This window comes from Branchiostoma lanceolatum, chromosome 10 (assembly GCF_035083965.1).
Source record: "Branchiostoma lanceolatum isolate klBraLanc5 chromosome 10, klBraLanc5.hap2, whole genome shotgun sequence".
NCBI classification, from domain to species: domain Eukaryota; kingdom Metazoa; phylum Chordata; class Leptocardii; order Amphioxiformes; family Branchiostomatidae; genus Branchiostoma; species Branchiostoma lanceolatum.
Window position 1 is genome coordinate 1007042 of NC_089731.1, and position 19606 is coordinate 1026647.

Here is a 19606-nt window from a genome sequence, read left to right on the forward strand (position 1 = left end):
CGCATTGATTTTCCCATTACAGCACATGAAGGGAGCCATTGGTCCTCTTCACGTGCGCGGGATCGCAATGCACGCTACGTCTCATCAGTCGCTCGTTTCAGCCGCGACAATTTATTTGCTTGGTTCTCATCAGAGGTTTCTGTAAAATGTTTGCAAGAAGATAAGATGAAAGCGGGTCTGGGAGGAAAATACCAGAACAAGAAATAGTCATATGCCTTTTAACTTAAGTACCAGAGTTCAGCCAAGGATTGATGTGTTCAAAAATTCATGTTTTCCAAGAACCATAGTGAAAATGGAACTCATTGTCATCAAGCACTGTAGGAGCATCCTCACTAACTAGCTTTGAAGAACAGTTGCATTCAGATGTGCAAAGAGGTGTGACAGACCGTTCGGTGTAATATGACCAGCTGCTGCCGCGCCGCGTGCCCGCAAAGCTGGTGTGTTATGCCAAATGGCGGTTATACCGGCTATATAGATACAGAATGATACAGATACAGAAAAGTTGAATCTGACTGTGATCAGTCTCTGAGACTGTGTGTACCAAGGTACTTCTCATGATCAGTTGTTGGTTCAGCCACACAAATTTGATTTTCTGGATCTCATTTTTTCTAAAAGATGATTCTGAAATAGAAGATCATGTTGAACATGAAATCAGAGTCTGAGAGGACAGTCTGTACCATTGTCTGTGTTTGGATGCAATACTGATGTATAATATGTACTTGGGATATGGTTTGTTGGTTGAACTTCTAGAATTAGTGAAAGAAAAATGCCAAACTGGAAAAATCAACATTAAATCAAGTCTGAGGGGAAAGTCTTAAGTGCACACAGTTTCAAGGAGTAAATACAGTCAGATTCAACATTTCCCCGGCCCACTGTTTCCATCTCGACCTCTTGATAAATTTTTACTCCAAAATATCGGAGAGCCGAGAAAATTGATATGTGTGACATGAACTATTCTCCTCCTATCCCTCTGTTTACATCTTGGCCTCATTCTAGATTTTTACCTCCGAGATGTAAAAAAATCGATATTGTGTGGCACGAACCACTTTTACGGCCACATCTGAATTCAAACGAGGCTATAAAGATGATGGCAGCTCTGCCTACCTTAATGAAAGAGGTCATGATAATACCATATAAGCCAATATAAACATTTTCGGACTATGGAGTACTCATAACCGTGGTTTAAAGGAGCAGTAAAGGAAATTTAGGGTAATGGCGCATGATCACTGAACAGGGCCTGTCAGAAGATGGGTGTGCCAATCATTTATTTTCCGTAATGTACGTGTCATGCCATACGGGGATAGAATCGATAACGTTGCAATTCCAGCTCTTTCAAGGCACATATATCTTCAAGTGCTGTGTACATGTATGTAAACGTCCAAGAACGACCATTCAAACTCTACAACTGGATGAAAAAAACAGAGGTTTATTTCCAGACGTTTCGAGTAACATCCATCACTCTTCTTCAGCATCACTGTAATGAACTGACAGAAAGAATCAACATTGGTTAACTGGAAAAAACGGTTTAACATGCCAAAGTCACTAACTCGTAAGGATCGTATGCAAATGTCCAAGAACAAGAAGGTAGAAAGATGTGTTCTGAAAGTAATGTAGGACTTTTACTACATGTCATGATTTTTTTTTTATTACATCATACAGATTTGGAAAAAGGTGGATTCTGGAAAAGACTAGTCTTTGAGTCTCTATAAAACGAAATATTGTTTAAAGTAATGCTATTTATTTGCAATGCCTTGACGACATGTAAAAGTTTTCCAAAACTGCAAAAGATGTGGCACACGGTACAATCTATGTAGTTGTAGGCTCAGGGAACGAAACATCTGAACACATTCTTTCTGTTAGAAAAGGACTATTTGATAAAAGATCAGAGACACACAGACAGCTGTTGATCTTTTTTTTTTTGATGGTACTATTTCCCCATTTTTGTCTTTGGAGAGCAAAGTACGCTCGAAATAATAATAATAGTTTATCGCAAATTCATGCCCGTAGGCTAATTGCATGTTGACAACTGTGTCTAAGTACAAATGTAAGGTAAAATAAAAGGTATACATGTACAAGATCATACTATATTGCTATTCTACAGTAACTTTCTATAATCATTCTACGGTACTAATGCGGGGTTTGATTTCTTCTCTGAAAGCAGTGGAAAATAAAAAGTCCCGCACTTTCAATGATGAGTGGGTTGGAAGATTTCAAAAGGAATATGAGTTTCTGTAACTGTTGCAATAATAGTATTTACTGAAAGGACTCACTCTTATCTTTTAGGTTTTTGTCGTTCTCAAGTGACAAGATTTTAGTCTTATTTTGAATTTATCATGCCAGACCACACAAGCAGCAGACTCCAATTATAACTCAGATAATTAAGTTAACCTCACTAAGGGATACAGACTCATCATTTGACTTGCCAGGTGCATACAGAGTGCAAACACCTGTCTCTACAAACCTTTCACAATCCAGGAACATTTGTCTCTGTCTTTCATTGTTTATTTATTCATTTGTTAGTTCAGCAAGGAACATGTACATGCCAGGGCTGCCTAATTACCTTGTACTGCATGTAGTTTCAACCTTAAAGTCATTCAAGATTTTCTTTTGCCACCAATTTTTGATTTGATGTTGCCTTGTTTCCTGAGACTGACTCGTTTTTTCCCCCTCGACAGAATCGATCTACCGCCGCGGGGCGAGAAGATGGCGCAAACTCTACCGCGTCAACGGGCACGTGTTCCAGGCCAAACGCTTTAGCAGGGTGAGTCCGTCCTGGTGGTTCAAACTTTTTCAAACTTTTATTGACATTTATCAAGACAAGACTGCTTGGAGGATCCTCCTGGAAAGCAAGGGGCCAGTTTCTGGCCTGAGCACGTAGGCAGGTAGGCAGGTTATCAAGTTGGCAGTCTCTCAGCTCAGAGAGACTGAATTGTAGATTTACAGTTTTGTCGTTCAACTTAGTTTTTAGCCAATCCTGTAAGACTAACTCAAAGTGAATTGATACAGGACAGAGCTTACTACAGTGTATCAAACTCAAGCTGCAACATTGTTACAATCTCTGTTGTATTACAGAGAGCGTTCTGTGCTGGTCCATAACCCTAACCCTTTTCCTGTTGTATTACACAGAGCGTTCTGTGCTGGTCCATAACCCTAACCCTTCCCTGTTGTATTACAGAGAGCGTTCTGTGCTGATCCATAGACCTAACCCTTCCCTGTTGTATTACAGAGAGCGTTCTGTGCGTACTGTGCAGACAGAATATGGGGGCTGGGACGACAGGGGTACAAGTGCATCTCCTGCAAACTGCTGGTCCATAAGAAGTGCCACAAGCTGGTCAAACTCGCCTGCGGAGGGCCCATGGTAAGCAACGCATCTTTTTGGTGACGCCTCAGGGGCGGAGCCTTTAGTATATAGTACTACTGTTGATCTTAAACTTTCAAGTAATGCTTCGTTCACAGTTGGAGAAAGGGTAGTTGACGGGCTGGGTTTTTTTTTTTGGCACATTCTGGCGTTACCCCTACGTATCCCTATGGGACACCTTGCATTTGCGGGGCTATTTGGGGTACGGCCGGGCCCCTGGGTGACTTAAACTCAGACTTGAAATCAACCCAGTAACAAATAGACATCGTGACTCCGTGAGCTAATCGTACAAACACCATATTACTCTAATGTTGCCATCCTGTATTCTAACATCATAATATGCCCATTTCACTCATCCCCCATCCATGGTATTTTGTTTGTTATCCGTGAATAATTTCATCAGGTTGGAGAATCACTGGATAACCAGGTTTTTTTATTCACAACCAGGACAAACAATCACGGCCGACGTTTCGGCAACCGTCTGTCACCTTCCTCAAGGCAATTAACAGCAGTCACTATAAATTTGGAATGTTACTTTCCGAATTTCAAGGCAGTCAAGTCAAAATCCCTATTTTTCAACTTTCTTCCTTGATGTACATCAAAGTTTTACATACCATTGGAAAGATCATGTTATCTTGAGTATCAGGTTCATTTTTTAAGGGCACAACTTAAACGTTTAGGCTCAAAATTCATTTTTGGGAATATGTGCACTGTCTGGTACAACTTACCTTGAGGAACCCAGAAAAAAAAATTGAGTGCATAACATAGAATAAAGTAGAATATCAGCAAAAAGTATTTACAACACTTCAATCTGAAATTCTATAGCTAACATCAGAATTCTAAACAAGTACATGTAATACATGAACAAAGTACAACAACAAGCTTAAGGTTGTAATTGCTTTTGCTAAATTTCAAGAAATTTTTTTACACTTTTTAGTCTAGTGTACAATAGCACTGTTAGTGTTACCTGATAACCATGAAAATATGTAAATGCACTGGTGCACCCACAGTGAAACAATAGGTGCACAATTTTGGGTGCACAAAGGTGCACATGCACCCAGTATTTCGAGCCGTAGGTTGTATTTTTTGGTTGTGAATAAAGAGCTTTGTTATCCGTTGTCTGTGATGTTGACTAAACAGCCTGTGCCTGACCCCCCAGGTGTCTAACCGCTCCCCAGACACGTCACTAGCCATGGTCAATAGCCTCTCCCACGTAAGTCCCTCACAACACACTTCTACTCAGTGTAGCAGGGATAGGCTCAGCATGATGTAGCAGATGGCATGTAGCGGAGGGAGCCTACATGTAGCTGCAACTGTAGCCAACAGTTTGGCTAGGCACTGTGGCATGCTGTAGGAGCTAGCATGTAGGGGAGGGAGCCTACATGTAGCTACAACTGTAGCCAACAGCTGGGCTACGCACAGCATGATGTAGCAGCTAGCATGTAGCGGAGGGAGCCTACATGTAGCTACAACTGTAGCCAACAGCTGGGCTACACACAGCATGATGTAGCAGCTAGCATGTAGGGGAGGGAGCCTACATGTAGCTACAACTGTAGCCAACAGCTGGGCTACGCACAGCATGATGTAGCAGCTAGCATGTAGGGGAGGGAGCCTACATGTAGCTACAACTGTAGCCAACAGCTGGGCTACACACAGCATGATGTAGCAGCTAGCATGTAGCGGAGAAGGTCTTGCTACAACTGTAGCCAACAGCCAGGCTAGGCACTGTAGCATGCTGTAGGAGCTAGCATGTAGCAAAGCATGTACCCAAGCTACAACTGTAGCTGACAGCCAGGCTAGGCACTGACACTGGCATGCTGAATAACCTAGCAACATGTAGCAATTATAATGTGTAGCAAACAGCTGACATATACATGCGGCCAGGCTGTGGTATGCTGTAGCATCTATCAGCATATAGCAAATGTAGCCTACATGTAGCTACATGTTGCCAACCGTTTCATGTAGCAGGGCTAGACACTGCCATGCTGAGGCAGCTAGCAACATGTAGCAAAGGCACATGGAGCCTACAATGTATGCATATCTGTTGCCAACAGCTGCAGTGGTATCCATTTTTTTGTAACAGGCAGGACACGTCTGCCACATGGTGTTGCATCTATAGCTAGCGGCAAGTAGCAAAACGTATGCCATGATTATCTATGGAGGGGAAAATCAGGTTTATTTGCTTGTAGTTGAATCAAATATTCATTTTACCAGCTAGAGGCTAGCACCAATAACCTCTACTCTATAGCCCAGTCCGAGGGTGGACAAATCCCCCAGGTCCTCGCGAAGCCAGAATTACACCGTCACGGTGTTCGATGGGGATTACGAGTTTGTGTTGTACGGTGGCCAGGTAAGGGTCCATCCAAACAACAGTGGTCTTGCCTGGGGTACGGGAAAGTGCAGGTGTTGGAAAGAGCTCATCGCTTAACCTTCTCCCTGCTGCCTCACCCCATAACCAGTACAGGTTTGGTACCAAACGGCTACCTTAGTAGGCTGAAGTTAATACATGTAGTTAACCTTCTTCCTGCTGCTTAACCCTGTAACCAAATGAATACAAATTTGGTGCCAAGTTTGTTACGTCAGCAGGGAGAAGGTTAAAAGTGCATAGCTGGGTTTTCCAATGGTGAAAATAGAGGATTTAGTATGAGAAAAGCCTAGTGTCCAGACTTATTATAACTGCGGAGTCTCTGTCATCCTCTACTTGCATAAAAGGTAGCGTGTGTAGTCCAGTGGTTAGCGATCTTGCTTCTGGAACTACATGTAGAAGCCCCGGGTTCGATCCCAGCTCTCACCCGACATGCATGCTACCGGAAAGTGTTGAAGTCCTCAGGACGGGACGTTAAGCCGTGGTCCACTGTTCGTTGTGCTTGTCGAAAAGAGCTAGGGGAATTTCCCCGGTACAATGAACCTGTAAATACTGTACATAGCGTCTGTCTTCTCTGTCACGACCAGTGGAAGATTAGCTCATCTGTTCATTGAGTTCATTTGAGCTAAACTGGTTCGAGATCACTTTCCTTTCCTTTGCATAAGAGGACAAAAGAGACCCAGCGGCTATGATAGTTTGGGATTACTAGGATATATGTGAAGGCAAAACATTTTCATATTGGGAAATCGCTGTTGTTGAGCAAAGCTGTGCAATATTGGCTATTTGTAAGATTATTACACTGCAAGGCATTTGGTGTTTATCCACTATGCTTTAGCTGAGCGTAAACTGTTTATTTTTGCACAGATACAGCTTATGAATGACGGTGATGGACAAAGCAATGGAGTGAATAAAGTATCCAAGGAGCCAAACGGTGATAACATTGTGGGGGTCATTTTTGCAGCTTCAACTATTAGCTGATGAATCAAACTTTACAAAAGTCGTAATTTTCTGTGGAAAGTTCAACGACTAACAAGGCAGTATGGCTATCACAACACACATCTACATGTGTGTCCTTGTAGAGTTTCACTCTAGGACTTCTGAATCACAATTGAGATGTAATTGGACTAATGTCTTACCCAAATTTTTTACTGATCAGCTCCAGTCCTTGCCAAGGAATGAGCAATCCGCTGCTTCTGTGACGTCACGTTACGCAGATAGAACACGTGGCTCGGTGAGCAGTGGATCATATGTCACAGACAAACCTTTAAGTGGAGATGAACTCTTCTTTGACATGTTTGTGATATTTTTCTCTCCGTTGTTCAGCAGGAGGCGTCTGGCCATAACCACTCCACCTCACTACCTTCCATCGACAAGGAGAACGATGAAAACATCCCGCCCAAGAAAAGTCAGTAGAAACTTCTCATTTAGTCTCTGTACTGTAAATCACTTTAATATAGCGGTTGGTAATATTAGCGGTTGGGGGAGAAGGGAGTAGTTCACTGCATGCAATTTTAACGGTGGGAACGAACATTACTGTCTCAAATGTTAGTTATCAAATATATGCGATACTGAAATTTTAGCAGTTGACTAGTGACCGTTAGATTAGCTAAGATTAAGTTACAGTTAAAAAATCAAGAATTACAGTAAAACACTCTCAGTCTATTTGATTAGATGTAGAATGTAAATACTAGCTGTAAAGACTTTATGTAGTTTGTATGTCTTAGGTTTGTATGTTTTATGTCGAGGAAGATTTAGCTGCTTACAAATCTTGTATGTTAGCTAATGGACTTAAGAAAGTATCCAAGTATTGAAATATCCAGTACTCTTGCTGTTCAGGGTGGTAACGTCAAATCTGTACAGAGTTTGTGGACAGTGAGTGAATCAGGGGTACTAGTTTTAGAGTATTTAGCTACCAACAAGAGACCAGAGTTGGCATCACTATGGAAACAGACAAAGAGAACAGGTTCGGTTGGAACCATAATGTAACAACCCATATACCATTCATGGTAATAAATCATAATTATAAGCTGGAACTCTGAAACAATCGAATTTTACTTCATAATTTTCACCATTTATGACTTGTCATTGATAAGTTAGGAGGGCCCATGGCTTTCATTTAGTTGCCATCAAGCGATTAGAGGGCCGAACACGAGTGTAAAGTGCACGTTCCAAAAAAAAAGGATTTCCTCAAATTTTCCACCGTGCAACTCAACAGTCTTACTCAAGGAATGAATAGATTATTGTTGTTGTTGTTTGTATTTTTGTTTACAAGTTTGTTTACTCCACAGCTAAGAGCACAAGCCCCGCCTCCAGAAGAAGACACAGGGACCTCTCACATTTCAACGACTATTCCGAGGCCGTCGGGAGAGAGGTGAGAAAAACTGTCTTCAAATAAATAAATAATTCAAAATGAACAATCTGTTCTGTATGTTGATGAAGGTTAGACATCCAGGTAATAAGATATGCCAATTAACATTAACTCAATCTTACTGCATATGATTTAAAGTTTCCAAAATCATATCCAGTTGCTTGAGTAACTGTTGTTTAGCAAATCTGTCCAGTAGTCATTGTCTAGAGACACTAGAAGCTATTCTGTAACAAAAACTTTTTCTGTGAATAGCTTCGTCAGTCTGTTCTGTTTTCCAGGTTGGTAAGTGCTATACATTTGTATTAGGAAAGCAAGGTTCTTGAATCAGAACCTAAGGCCACACCATTTTTAATTTCTTGGTTAACGAAATTTTGAAAAAAATGCTAGATTGGAAAATCAACAGGAAAACAGAATCTCAGAGGAAAGTTTGTCCTTTCGTGCACACAGTTTCAGGGAGTGAACAGGGTCAGGTGCAAGTTTTCATCCCAGCCTTCTGTTTTCATGATTTATTTTTTTCTAAAATTTGAAAAAGATCCGTTAACCAAGAATGTAATTGGTGTGTCCTAATGGTGATACATTTTTTAACATTTGCAAATCTCAAAGGCAAGCTTTTTAATGGGATTTAAGAAAAGGTTGATTTTTCTATACCGGTTGCACATGGTTTACAAGGAATGTCGGACGACTCGGCCCTTTACCAACTCGGCCCAGTCAACTCGGCCCATTTCCCTAGTCAACTCGGCCCATCTCCCTAGTCAACTCGGCCCATCTCCATAGTCACCTCGGCCCCAAAACCTCAAAGTCAACAGTTTGAAGTTCTCTGACAAAAAGACGTGGTCTGTATTAAATCAAGTTGATTGCCTATTAACGACGGTGGTATGGGTCTCCAAAAACCTCAAATTAAGTCAACAGTTCGAAGTTTTCTGACAAAAAACATGGTCTCTATGAAAATTATGTTGATTGCCTATCAAAAGCACCAGCGGTATGCAGCTCCAAAAACCTCAACAAGTCGAAGTTGTCCAACAATTAGGCAAGGAGACATTGTTACTTAACATGTACATGTATGTTACTACCCATGACACGGCGGGTAAACATTAAAAATTGCAGTCATGAGGTTGTGGTTTAGAAGGTGTTTTTTATTTTTATTTTGTGGAAATTTGGCGATGGGCCGAGTTGACCTCGGCAATGGGCCGAGTTGACCACCGCGATGGGCCGAGTTGACCAGATTTGCGATGGGCCGAGTTGGAAATGGGCCGAGTTGTCCTGATGGCGTTTACAAGGTAGATTTTTGTATTAAACTTTATATTAAGATTTTCTATATTGTACATCGTCGTTCATAGCACTGAAAGAAAGCTTGCTTTTATGTTTATGGACATCTATTTGCAAAGTAGGTGTTTCACCAAGCATAGAGTGGAAACTATTACTCACAACTGATGTTTAATGGGATGAGGCTCGGTCATGGTTCAAAGACAGGTGATTTGCAAACTGTAGTTTATAACCATAAAACCTGTCTAAAAGCCTCGTCTGTAGCCGTGTCTGTATGATTGGTAACGGAACAGTGATCAGAACATCTGGACAGAGTATATTATGGCCACATCAATTTAATATCTTTAAGTTAGTTTTCGGTATCATTTATTGTGATTGAAAAAAAGATCTGGACTGGTGCAAAAATATACCATATGATTGTGGATATGAATCATAATCAATGCTAAAATGCACGTCTTTCTAGTTGTTACAGTTTTTTCTGTGTTACTGATTATCAATGCTTCTTTACATGTTTATCTGCTTCATTATTTACCAGCTAAAATCCTAGAGCCAAGAAATTAGACTGGATGTGGTCTCTAAAACACTGAGATACATGTACCTAACAGTCTTTGCAGTAATTAATTCAGACTTCATTCATGATTCACTGAACTGAGAACGGAAGGGCTAGAAAGATTTCTAGTCTTGAAAATCCACAACTTTCATGTACATTGTATATTGTATATTCTCCAAAACGAATAAATTTCCATAAATCAATAGGCATGCAAACAGCATATCACAGCTGTTTGCTAACAGATTCGGCTATTAGAATTTTGCAATAATTGATTTTTGCTGGGTATCAAAAGTCAACAGATGAATGAATGAATGATTCCTGGCCATTCTGCATGAGTTTTGCTGTTAGTCCATTTATGGAGCTGTAGTTGCAATGTTACAGTGTTTAAGAATGGTGTAGTTTAAGGGCTTGTAGTCCATGCGCTTCGGTGACTCTCTTCTCTCTATCTGTCTTCTCTGTGCTCCCCCCTTGGCCTGTCCCCGTCTCACGCCTGTCTGTAACCCTCTCTACTGAGTGTGTTTCCGTTTGCACGATCGTTACGTTTGTCTGTTCCTAACGGTTTGACTTTGAAATCGTAACGGCTTGTCCTTAATTGTGTTTGTCCGTGTTTTGTGAAATGCGGTTAATGATTCCGAAATGCCACCATCTGTTTTGAAATCGTAACGGCTATGTCCACAACTTGACTCATGTGTTTTTCATGTTTTATCAATTTGAAACTAAAATGCGCTTCTTGATTCCGAAATGTTGCCGTTCGTTTTGTAATGGTAACGGCTATGTCCTCGACTTGTGTTTTTCCTGTTTTATAAAATACCATTTCTGATTCCGAAATGCTGAAAATTTGAAATCGTAACGGCTACATGTATGTCCTGGACTTGACTCCTGTGTTTTTTCCTGTTTTGTTTTACCTGCGGTTCCTGATTCCGAAATGCCGCCGTTTGTTTTGAAATCGTAACGGCTATGTCCACGACTTGACTCAATATTGTGTTTTTCCTGTTTTGTGAAATGCGGTTGCTGCTTCTGAAACGTTTCCAGTCGTCGAAGTGCTCCCTAGTCTGCCCCCTCCCCTTCTCCTACTCCACTCTGTCCCTAGGTAGTGCCGCCTATCAGAGAATTGACCAGGTCAGTCTGTGACCTATGACCTTTAAACTTTGTGCTTTGCGAGCCACAGGTCAGTTGGTGACCTGTGACCTTTTTTGAGTTTTGAACAGTGCTTGCAGTCTACTACTGTACGTGATTCTGATTTTTATGAAATTGTACAAAAGTTGCAACGAGCAAGTCAGCCAATTTGAACTTGAAGCATGGTTTCCAGGAATAGAAAACAAATTTTGAACAGTTTCCATTTTTCATCTGTTCAGGCTTCTTTTTTTTAGAGAGACCCTTGCATGCTCTGCGATTGTCTTGCACAGAAGTATTGTACAGTGTAGTGTGAGTTTGTTGATGGCATGTCGTGGTGGCTGTTGTGGTTGTCACGCTGCATGCTGTGGTGAGCAGCTCCAGGGTTGTTCACAGTTGTTGTGATGTCAGTGAGTCTTGTACCTGTGATTCTCACCTTTGCCTGATCTCGAACTCTGGAAACAGACTTTCTAAAATTGTCTTCTCCTTATTTGCATATCAATTCATAGCTCGTGGTGAAAACCTGCTGTTCCACAAATCTTGCTCAGAGTCACTGATAAAAAGTAGTGGATGCTACTTGAAACTTCTGACTGTTTCCAAAATCAGATCCAGTTGCTTGAGTAATTTGGCATATCTGGGAACAGAAACCTTCAGAACCATGCAGTTGTCTTTCGCCTGGCATCCATCCCACTCTAGCTTTATTTCGCTCCTCTGATCACTTCCCAGCAGAATACAATATAATCTGGCACCGTCCCTATTTACATGTAGATATTGGCCCATAAGTCAATCTATTTATCGTTTCCGCAAGCAGCCCGGTCAGACCTGGTTAGGAAATGCAAAACTAGCAGAAACGGGTGCCAGACTATCAAATCACTATAAAACTTGAAACTTGACTTCACAAATCTCGGTGTCTGTCTCTACAGTTTGACTGATCAGGCAACACTCTTTCCTCAAGCACCAGTAAGAACAACCACACGTCCTAAACTATCCCGTGGTGCCTCTTCTCTTCCCCCTGTCTCTTCTCCTCCTCCTGTCTTCCCAAAGGAAGAGGAAGATGCGACGATCGTAGACGATCAGCCTCCGCTGGACCCGTCGGAGGTAGAGTTAGTGGAGCAGGTGGAGGAACAGGTGGTAGAAAAACCCGAGATTAACCAAGACCAACAAACTGACCAAAACCAAAATCAGGACAGCAGTGCCAAGGAGGTGGGTGTGCCCACGGGGTGGGGACTGTGCGCCCCAGGGTGGGGAGTCCTGGGGACTGTACGCCCCAGGGGCGGGGACTGTACGCCCAGGGTGGGGACTGTGCGCCCCAGGAGCGGGGACTGTACGCCCAGGGTGGGGACTGTGCGCCCCAGGGTGGGGACTGTACGCCCCAGGGGCGGGGACTGTACGCCCAGGGTGGGGACTGTACGCCCCAGGGGCGGGGACTGTACGCCCAGGGTGGGGACTGTACGCCCGGGGTGGGGACTGTACGCCTGGGGTGGGTACTGTACGCCCCAGGGGCGGGGACTGTACGCCCAGGGTGGGGACTGTACGCCCCAGGGGCGGGGACTGTACGCCCAGGGTGGGGACTGTACGCCCCAGGGGCGGGGACTGTACGCCCAGGGTGGGGACTGTACGCCCCAGGGGCGGGGACTGTACGCCCAGGGTGGGGACTGTACGCCCGGGGTGGGGACTGTACGCCTGGGGTGGGGACTGTACGCCCCAGGGGTGGGGACTGTACGCCCAGGGTGGGGACTGTACGCCCCAGGGGCGGGGACTGTACGCCCAGGGTGGGGACTGTACGCCCCAGGGGTGGGGACTGTACGACCCAGGGGTGGGTACTGTACGCCCCAGGGGCGGGGACTGTACGCCCAGGGTGGGGACTGTACGCCCCAGGGGCGGGGACTGTACGCCCAGGGTGGGGACTGTACGCCCCAGGGGCGGGGACTGTACGCCCAGGGTGGGGACTGTACGCCCCAGGGGCGGGGACTGTACGCCCAGGGTGGGGACTGTGCGCCCCAGGAGCGGGGACTGTACGCCCAGGGTGGGGACTGTACGCCCCAGGGGCGGGGACTGTACGCCCAGGGTGGGGACTGTACGCCCCAGGGGCGGGGACTGTACGCCCAGGGTGGGGACTGTACGCCCAGGGTGGGGACTGTGCGCCCCAGGGGTGGGGACTGTACGCCCCAGGGGCGGGGACTGTACGCCCCAGGGGTGGGGACTGTACGCCCCAGTGGTGGGGACTGAATGCCCCAGGGGTGGGGACTGTACCCTGGGGGCAGGGACTATACCCCCAGGGGCAGGGACTGTACTGCCACAGGGGTGGGGACTTTCACGGAAACAAGCATGCGGAGCTCGAGACACTTTTCAAGTTCAAGTCAGCTACAGCATTCTTATTCCTTTCTTACCATTCAAACATGTAACAAGTAGTGAATATCTGCATCCTTTGAATTCTTTTTTTTTTCTTTGAAATGGTAGTAGAGCTTGCTGAGCTTCTGAATCACTGCATTATGGTTGCATGAAAAGTTTTACATCTACTGATTTTGTAGTTTGGAGTTGACCATACAAAAGTCTCCATACAAACTTATCTTCCTTCTTGTTTACATTGAGCAGCATGCACTGATTATTATTTGAGTGCAATGATGAACAATATGCTGCGGTTACCTGAAAGAACCATGAAGTTACAGGCATACCTGAGCACAGTACAGAATATATATAAATGAATATTGAATCCTTGTGTTGTCAGAAAGATTGATTTCCCTGAGTTTGTGTTTTTCCTGAGTTTGTCTTTATCCATTCCTGTTTGTGTACTTTTCTTGTCCTCAGTTTCCCGTCGTTGTCTTTTAACTCACCATATGTTTGTTTTTGTTGATGTTGTTTGTTGTTGTGTTGTCGCCATGGGAACAGGGTGCTCAGCCTCTTCTTGAGGAGGAGGTTGAGGTAAGATGGATGCATGTCAATCAAACTGGCTGTGACAGCTGTCAATCATAGGGGGTACAAAATGTACAAGTCATGTACATGTAGCTGCCGTGCATGTTTCACCATTGCCCAGCTGTGGACAGTGTTCCATTATGTACTGTTGTGTAGTTAGTGGCTGTCATTAGTGCTTTTCCCATAATTTGACAAGTACATTTATCATGATTCATGTTATTTTTTTCAGGTTTTCAATAGAGTGCATGAAATAGAGCATACTCTGATACCCTAATGCCTGGCTTTTCATCTGCATTGTACATCTACATGAATTTGTCCACTGACATGTACTACCTAAACATATTAATTACAGATTTCTGTGGAATATATTTTTCTTCGTATTGTTTTACAGTGTTTGTACATCATTCCTTTTCTAAATCAAATACATGTGTGCTTCATTTATGAAAGCCTTTCTTTTGAGAATATGGCCTAACCATGTCTGCCACAAATGTAGTTTTTTTTTTCAACTTGGACTTGAAGAGGTTTGAATCTTGCTCTTTTCCTTGAGCAACATGACCTTCTCTTGACCTTGACCTTTCCTTGAGCAGCATGACCTTCTCTTGACCTTTCCTTGACCTACTCTTCTCCTTAGGCGACGTCTGGAGGTTCCGACCAGCACATCGGCCTGGATGAGTTTGATCTGATGCGTGTGATTGGGCGAGGCAGCTACGCTAAGGTTCTCATGGTCAGACTGAGGAAAACCCAGCGTATCTACGCCATGAAGGTCGTCAAGAAAGAACTGGTCAACGATGACGAGGTTTGTTTGTTTGTTTGTTTGTTTGTTTGTTTGTTTGTGGCAGGAGTCCTGCCTTTTGCCTCCCGAACCAAAGTCAGGTACCTACTTACACCTGGGTGGAGTGAGGGAAGTTGTGGACACAAGGACACAACATCCCTGTGTATAAGGGAGCATCGGCCATAAGCCTCAAGCATAAGACATCTGCACTTAAAAGAACCCAACACACTTACCAAGAAGAGTAGGGTGACCCAGTGTGCTCAGTCAAAAACATGATTGCATTGCACGACCCTTAGCTACTTGAAAAAGATATCATGCTTCGCCTCAGTTGAGGATGACTAATTTACCTTTGAAGACATGATCTCTCAAACCAGTGTCTACCAGCCTATCTAATCGGCCATTAATGCCACCAATAGGTAACTCAATTTCAAGTGTAACTATTTATTTTGTGCTGTTGATGTTTAGGATATAGACTGGGTGCAGACAGAGAAGCATGTGTTTGAGACTGTAACGTTCCATGGTTGTTTTGTGATGTTTAGGATATAGACTGGGTACAGACAGAGAAGCATGTGTTTGAGACTGTAACGTTCCATGGTTGTTTTGTGATGTTTAGGATATAGACTGGGTACAGACAGAGAAGCATGTGTTTGAGACTGTAACGTTCCATGGTTGTTTTGTGATGTTTAGGATATAGACTGGGTACAGACAGAGAAGCATGTGTTTGAGACTGTAACGTTCCATGGTTGTTTTGTGTTGTTTAGGATATAGACTGGGTGCAGACAGAGAAGCATGTGTTTGAGACTGTAACGTTCCATGGTTGTTTTGTGATGTTTAGGATATAGACTGGGTACAGACAGAGAAGCATGTGTTTGAGACTGTAACGTTCCATGGTTGTTTTGTGATGTTTAGGATATAGACTGGGTACAGACAGAGAAGCATGTGTTTGAGACTGTAACGTTCCATGGTTGTTTTGTGTTGTTTAGGATATAGACTGGGTGCAGACAGAGAAGCACGTGTTTGAGACTGTAACGTTCCATGGTTGTTTTGTGATGTTTAGGATATAGATTGGGTACAGACAGAGAAGCACGTGTTTGAGACTGTAACGTTCCATGGTTGTTTTGTGTTGTTTAGGATATAGACTGGGTACAGACAGAGAAGCACGTGTTTGAGACTGTAACGTTCCATGGTTGTTTTGTGATGTTTAGGATATAGATTGGGTACAGACAGAGAAACACGTGTTTGAGACTGTAACGTTCCATGGTTGTTTTGTGATGTTTAGGATATAGATTGGGTACAGACAGAGAAACACGTGTTTGAGACTGTAACGTTCCATGGTTGTTTTGTGTTGTTTAGGATATAGACTGGGTACAGACAGAGAAGCACGTGTTTGAGACTGTAACGTTCCATCATGGTTGTTTTGTGTTGTTTAGGATATAGACTGGGTACAGACAGAGAAGCACGTGTTTGAGACTGTAACGTTCCATGGTTGTTTTGTGATGTTTAGGATATAGACTGGGTACAGACAGAGAAGCACGTGTTTGAGACTGTAACGTTCCATGGTTGTTTTGTGTTGTTTAGGATATAGACTGGGTACAGACAGAGAAGCATGTGTTTGAGACTGTAACGTTCCATGGTTGTTCTGTGTTGTTTAGGATATAGACTGGGTGCAGACAGAGAAGCACGTGTTTGAGACTGTAACGTTCCATGGTTGTTTTGTGTTGTTTAGGATATAGACTGGGTACAGACAGAGAAGCATGTGTTTGAGACTGTAACGTTCCATGGTTGTTTTGTGATGTTTAGGATATAGACTGGGTACAGACAGAGAAGCATGTGTTTGAGACTGTAGCGTTCCATCATGGTTGTTTTGTGTTGTTTAGGATATAGACTGGGTACAGACAGAGAAGCACGTGTTTGAGACTGTAACGTTCCATGGTTGTTTTGTGATGTTTAGGATATAGACTGGGTACAGACAGAGAAGCATGTGTTTGAGACTGTAGCGTTCCATCATGGTTGTTTTGTGTTGTTTAGGATATAGACTGGGTACAGACAGAGAAGCACGTGTTTGAGACTGTAACGTTCCATGGTTGTTTTGTGATGTTTAGGATATAGACTGGGTACAGACAGAGAAGCATGTGTTTGAGACTGTAGCGTTCCATCATGGTTGTTTTGTGTTGTTTAGGATATAGACTGGGTACAGACAGAGAAGCACGTGTTTGAGACTGTAACGTTCCATGGTTGTTTTGTGATGTTTAGGATATAGACTGGGTACAGACAGAGAAGCATGTGTTTGAGACTGTAGCGTTCCATCATGGTTGTTTTGTGTTGTTTAGGATATAGACTGGGTACAGACAGAGAAGCACGTGTTTGAGACTGTAACGTTCCATGGTTGTTTTGTGTTGTTTAGGATATAGACTGGGTACAGACAGAGAAGCATGTGTTTGAGACTGTAACGTTCCATGGTTGTTTTGTGATGTTTAGGATATAGATTGGGTACAGACAGAGAAGCACGTGTTTGAGACTGTAACGTTCCATGGTTGTTTTGTGTTGTTTAGGATATAGACTGGGTACAGACAAAGAAGCACGTGTTTGAGACTGTAACGTTCCATGGTTGTTTTGTGTTGTTTAGGATATAGACTGGGTACAGACAGAGAAGCACGTGTTTGAGACTGTAACGTTCCATGGTTGTTTTGTGATGTTTAGGATATAGACTGGGTACAGACAGAGAAGCATGTGTTTGAGGCTGTAACGTTCCATGGTTGTTTTGTGTTGTTTAGGATATAGACTGGGTGCAGACAGAGAAGCATGTGTTTGAGACTGTAACGTTCCATCATGGTTGTTCTGTGTTGTTTAGGATATAGACTGGGTGCAGACAGAGAAGCACGTGTTTGAGACTGTAACGTTCCATGGTTGTTTTGTGTTGTTTAGGATATAGACTGGGTACAGACAGAGAAGCATGTGTTTGAGACTGTAACGTTCCATGGTTATTTTGTGTTGTTTAGGATATAGACTGGGTACAGACAGAGAAGCACGTGTTTGAGACTGCGTCCAACCATCCCTTCCTGGTGGGACTACACTCCTGCTTCCAGACAGAGAGCAGGTAGGGAAAATAGATTTACTTCATCTTACTGTCAAATAGGATTCTTTTTCTTGTATGGTAGATTTGGTAGTTTTCTTACTAATTTGAATTCTTGAATATTTGCCATCTGTGGATTAACATAATAGCATAGCCTGATGCTTTGCTGAAATGAATCTTCATTGTATGTACCGTATTTTCTCGATTAAAGTACGCACTTTTGAAACTTTTCAAAATCCAAAAAATGTCTCAGGATATCGCCAAAGCGCGGGTGCGTACTTTATTTGAGGTCACTGTCCGGACAAATTGGAACAGAACCACAAACCAGCCGGAACAAGGAAGAGGGGACCTTGGAATAGCACCGATTCGTCCATATTACGTTTAGATAAGAATGTTGACGCGTGAAAATAAAGTTGAACTTCAAAAGACGACAGTGTTTAATGTGTGTATCATTGATATTAACACGAAAATAGATACGTAACGTTACCGGTAACGTTACCATACTACTAGCACACAAGAAATCTTTCGTACTGAGCACCCGGATCAAGTCGGGTTCGAACGGCACCCAGCCGATCCCAATGCCCGAGGAAACCCGGAAAGAACACCGGCACCGTAAGTACACCATATAAGACATCGGTACTGACATTAATGCGTTTATTTTGTGATTTTCGAAGAAGAAATACAAATCCCGATCCCCGGTGACGATATTGTTGTTTTGAGGTACGTTTCACTTCCGGTTACTTCGGCGGCAAAATTTTCGATAAAAATGCACCCTAAAACATCTTCAAAGCGGACTATTTGATAGAGGAGTCTCCTTTATTTCAAGGTTGGCCCGTTAAATTCTGCGTATGCACCAATATTGACGTCATAATACGCATAATTGCGACAGGTACATCAAAGCTCGGACATGGCCCAGCAGCCTGAAGCCCGCAGCGGCTTGGATTGCATAATACTATGCAAATATTGCGTGACGTAGTCGCGTTAGGGATCTCTTATTGGCTGCTGTGGCGGGCCGAAATGGCGGGCGGGTCTGGGCAGTGGTTTTCCAGTTTTTGGTTGGATGTAACGCCGTATTTGATCGTGGGAAATAGCGGGTCTCGAACTTATATAATCATTCTTCGGTCTTACACGAAAATTATGAAAAAGTAGGCCGCTTAAATATATAAATAGGAGACTATTTATGCCATCAGCCCGTTTCTTATTGACGGCAGGTTGTCGGCCGGGCCGATCGCAACTATAATATGCGTTGCCGTGTGGAAAATATATGTTCAAGTTGTTGCGTTCTAAGGATTTATATCAAGAAATAACTATATATCGCCAGTATCGGGAGAGTGTTTTCTGAACACATCATTCTTACCCAGTGTTGTGGATATGATCGCAATTTTCCTCCGATGATTTGCAAATCTGTACCTCACGGCCGGCGCTAGTATGAACCGAGCAGGGTAACCATGATGAAGTTCAACGTGTTTTGCAAAGGATGAAACAGTTTCGGCTAGAATACTGCAACAAGTTACGACACAATCACTTATTAAACGATTTAAATGCATTTCTAAACAATCATTTGTGGTAGTAACCGCCTTCAGGACATGTACTTTGTCGGAACATTTCGACTGTGGCATCGGCCCGGAGAAGGGGTGCGTACTTTATTTGGGTTTTCTCATTTTACGTTTCAAGGCCGGAAATATACCTGGAATTTTGCCCGAATCGGGGGTGCGTACTTTAATCGAGAAAATACGGTAATGAAAATCAGTACAATAAGCAGAAATCCATTGTCGCTGTGTCCAAACATTTGTATGAGCTAAAACATTTATATTATTGAACTTAAAGACTG

The 19606-nt window shown here is 43.2% G+C and overlaps 1 protein-coding gene across 14 annotated transcripts in view; it reads left to right on the top strand.

The window, feature by feature from the left end:
* LOC136444014 (protein kinase C iota type-like) overlaps window positions 1-19606 on the top strand; it is an 82569-nt gene that overhangs the window by 29077 nt on the left and 33886 nt on the right. For 7 of the 14 annotated variants that reach the window (XM_066441409.1, XM_066441410.1, XM_066441412.1 and 4 more), the window contains 11 exons: window positions 2676-2761; window positions 3227-3358; window positions 4518-4571; window positions 5607-5708; window positions 7047-7128; window positions 8012-8094; window positions 10937-11023; window positions 12062-12220; window positions 13907-13939; window positions 14562-14726; window positions 17702-17799. In XM_066441409.1, the coding sequence (XP_066297506.1) occupies window positions 2676-2761; window positions 3227-3358; window positions 4518-4571; window positions 5607-5708; window positions 7047-7128; window positions 8012-8094; window positions 10937-11023; window positions 12062-12220; window positions 13907-13939; window positions 14562-14726; window positions 17702-17799 (1081 nt within the window). The remainder of the gene's footprint in view (window positions 1-2675; window positions 2762-3226; window positions 3359-4517; window positions 4572-5606; window positions 5709-7046; window positions 7129-8011; window positions 8095-10936; window positions 11024-12061; window positions 12221-13906; window positions 13940-14561; window positions 14727-17701; window positions 17800-19606) is intronic. The other 7 variants (XM_066441411.1, XM_066441415.1, XM_066441416.1 and 4 more) reach the window with 7 other exon arrangements.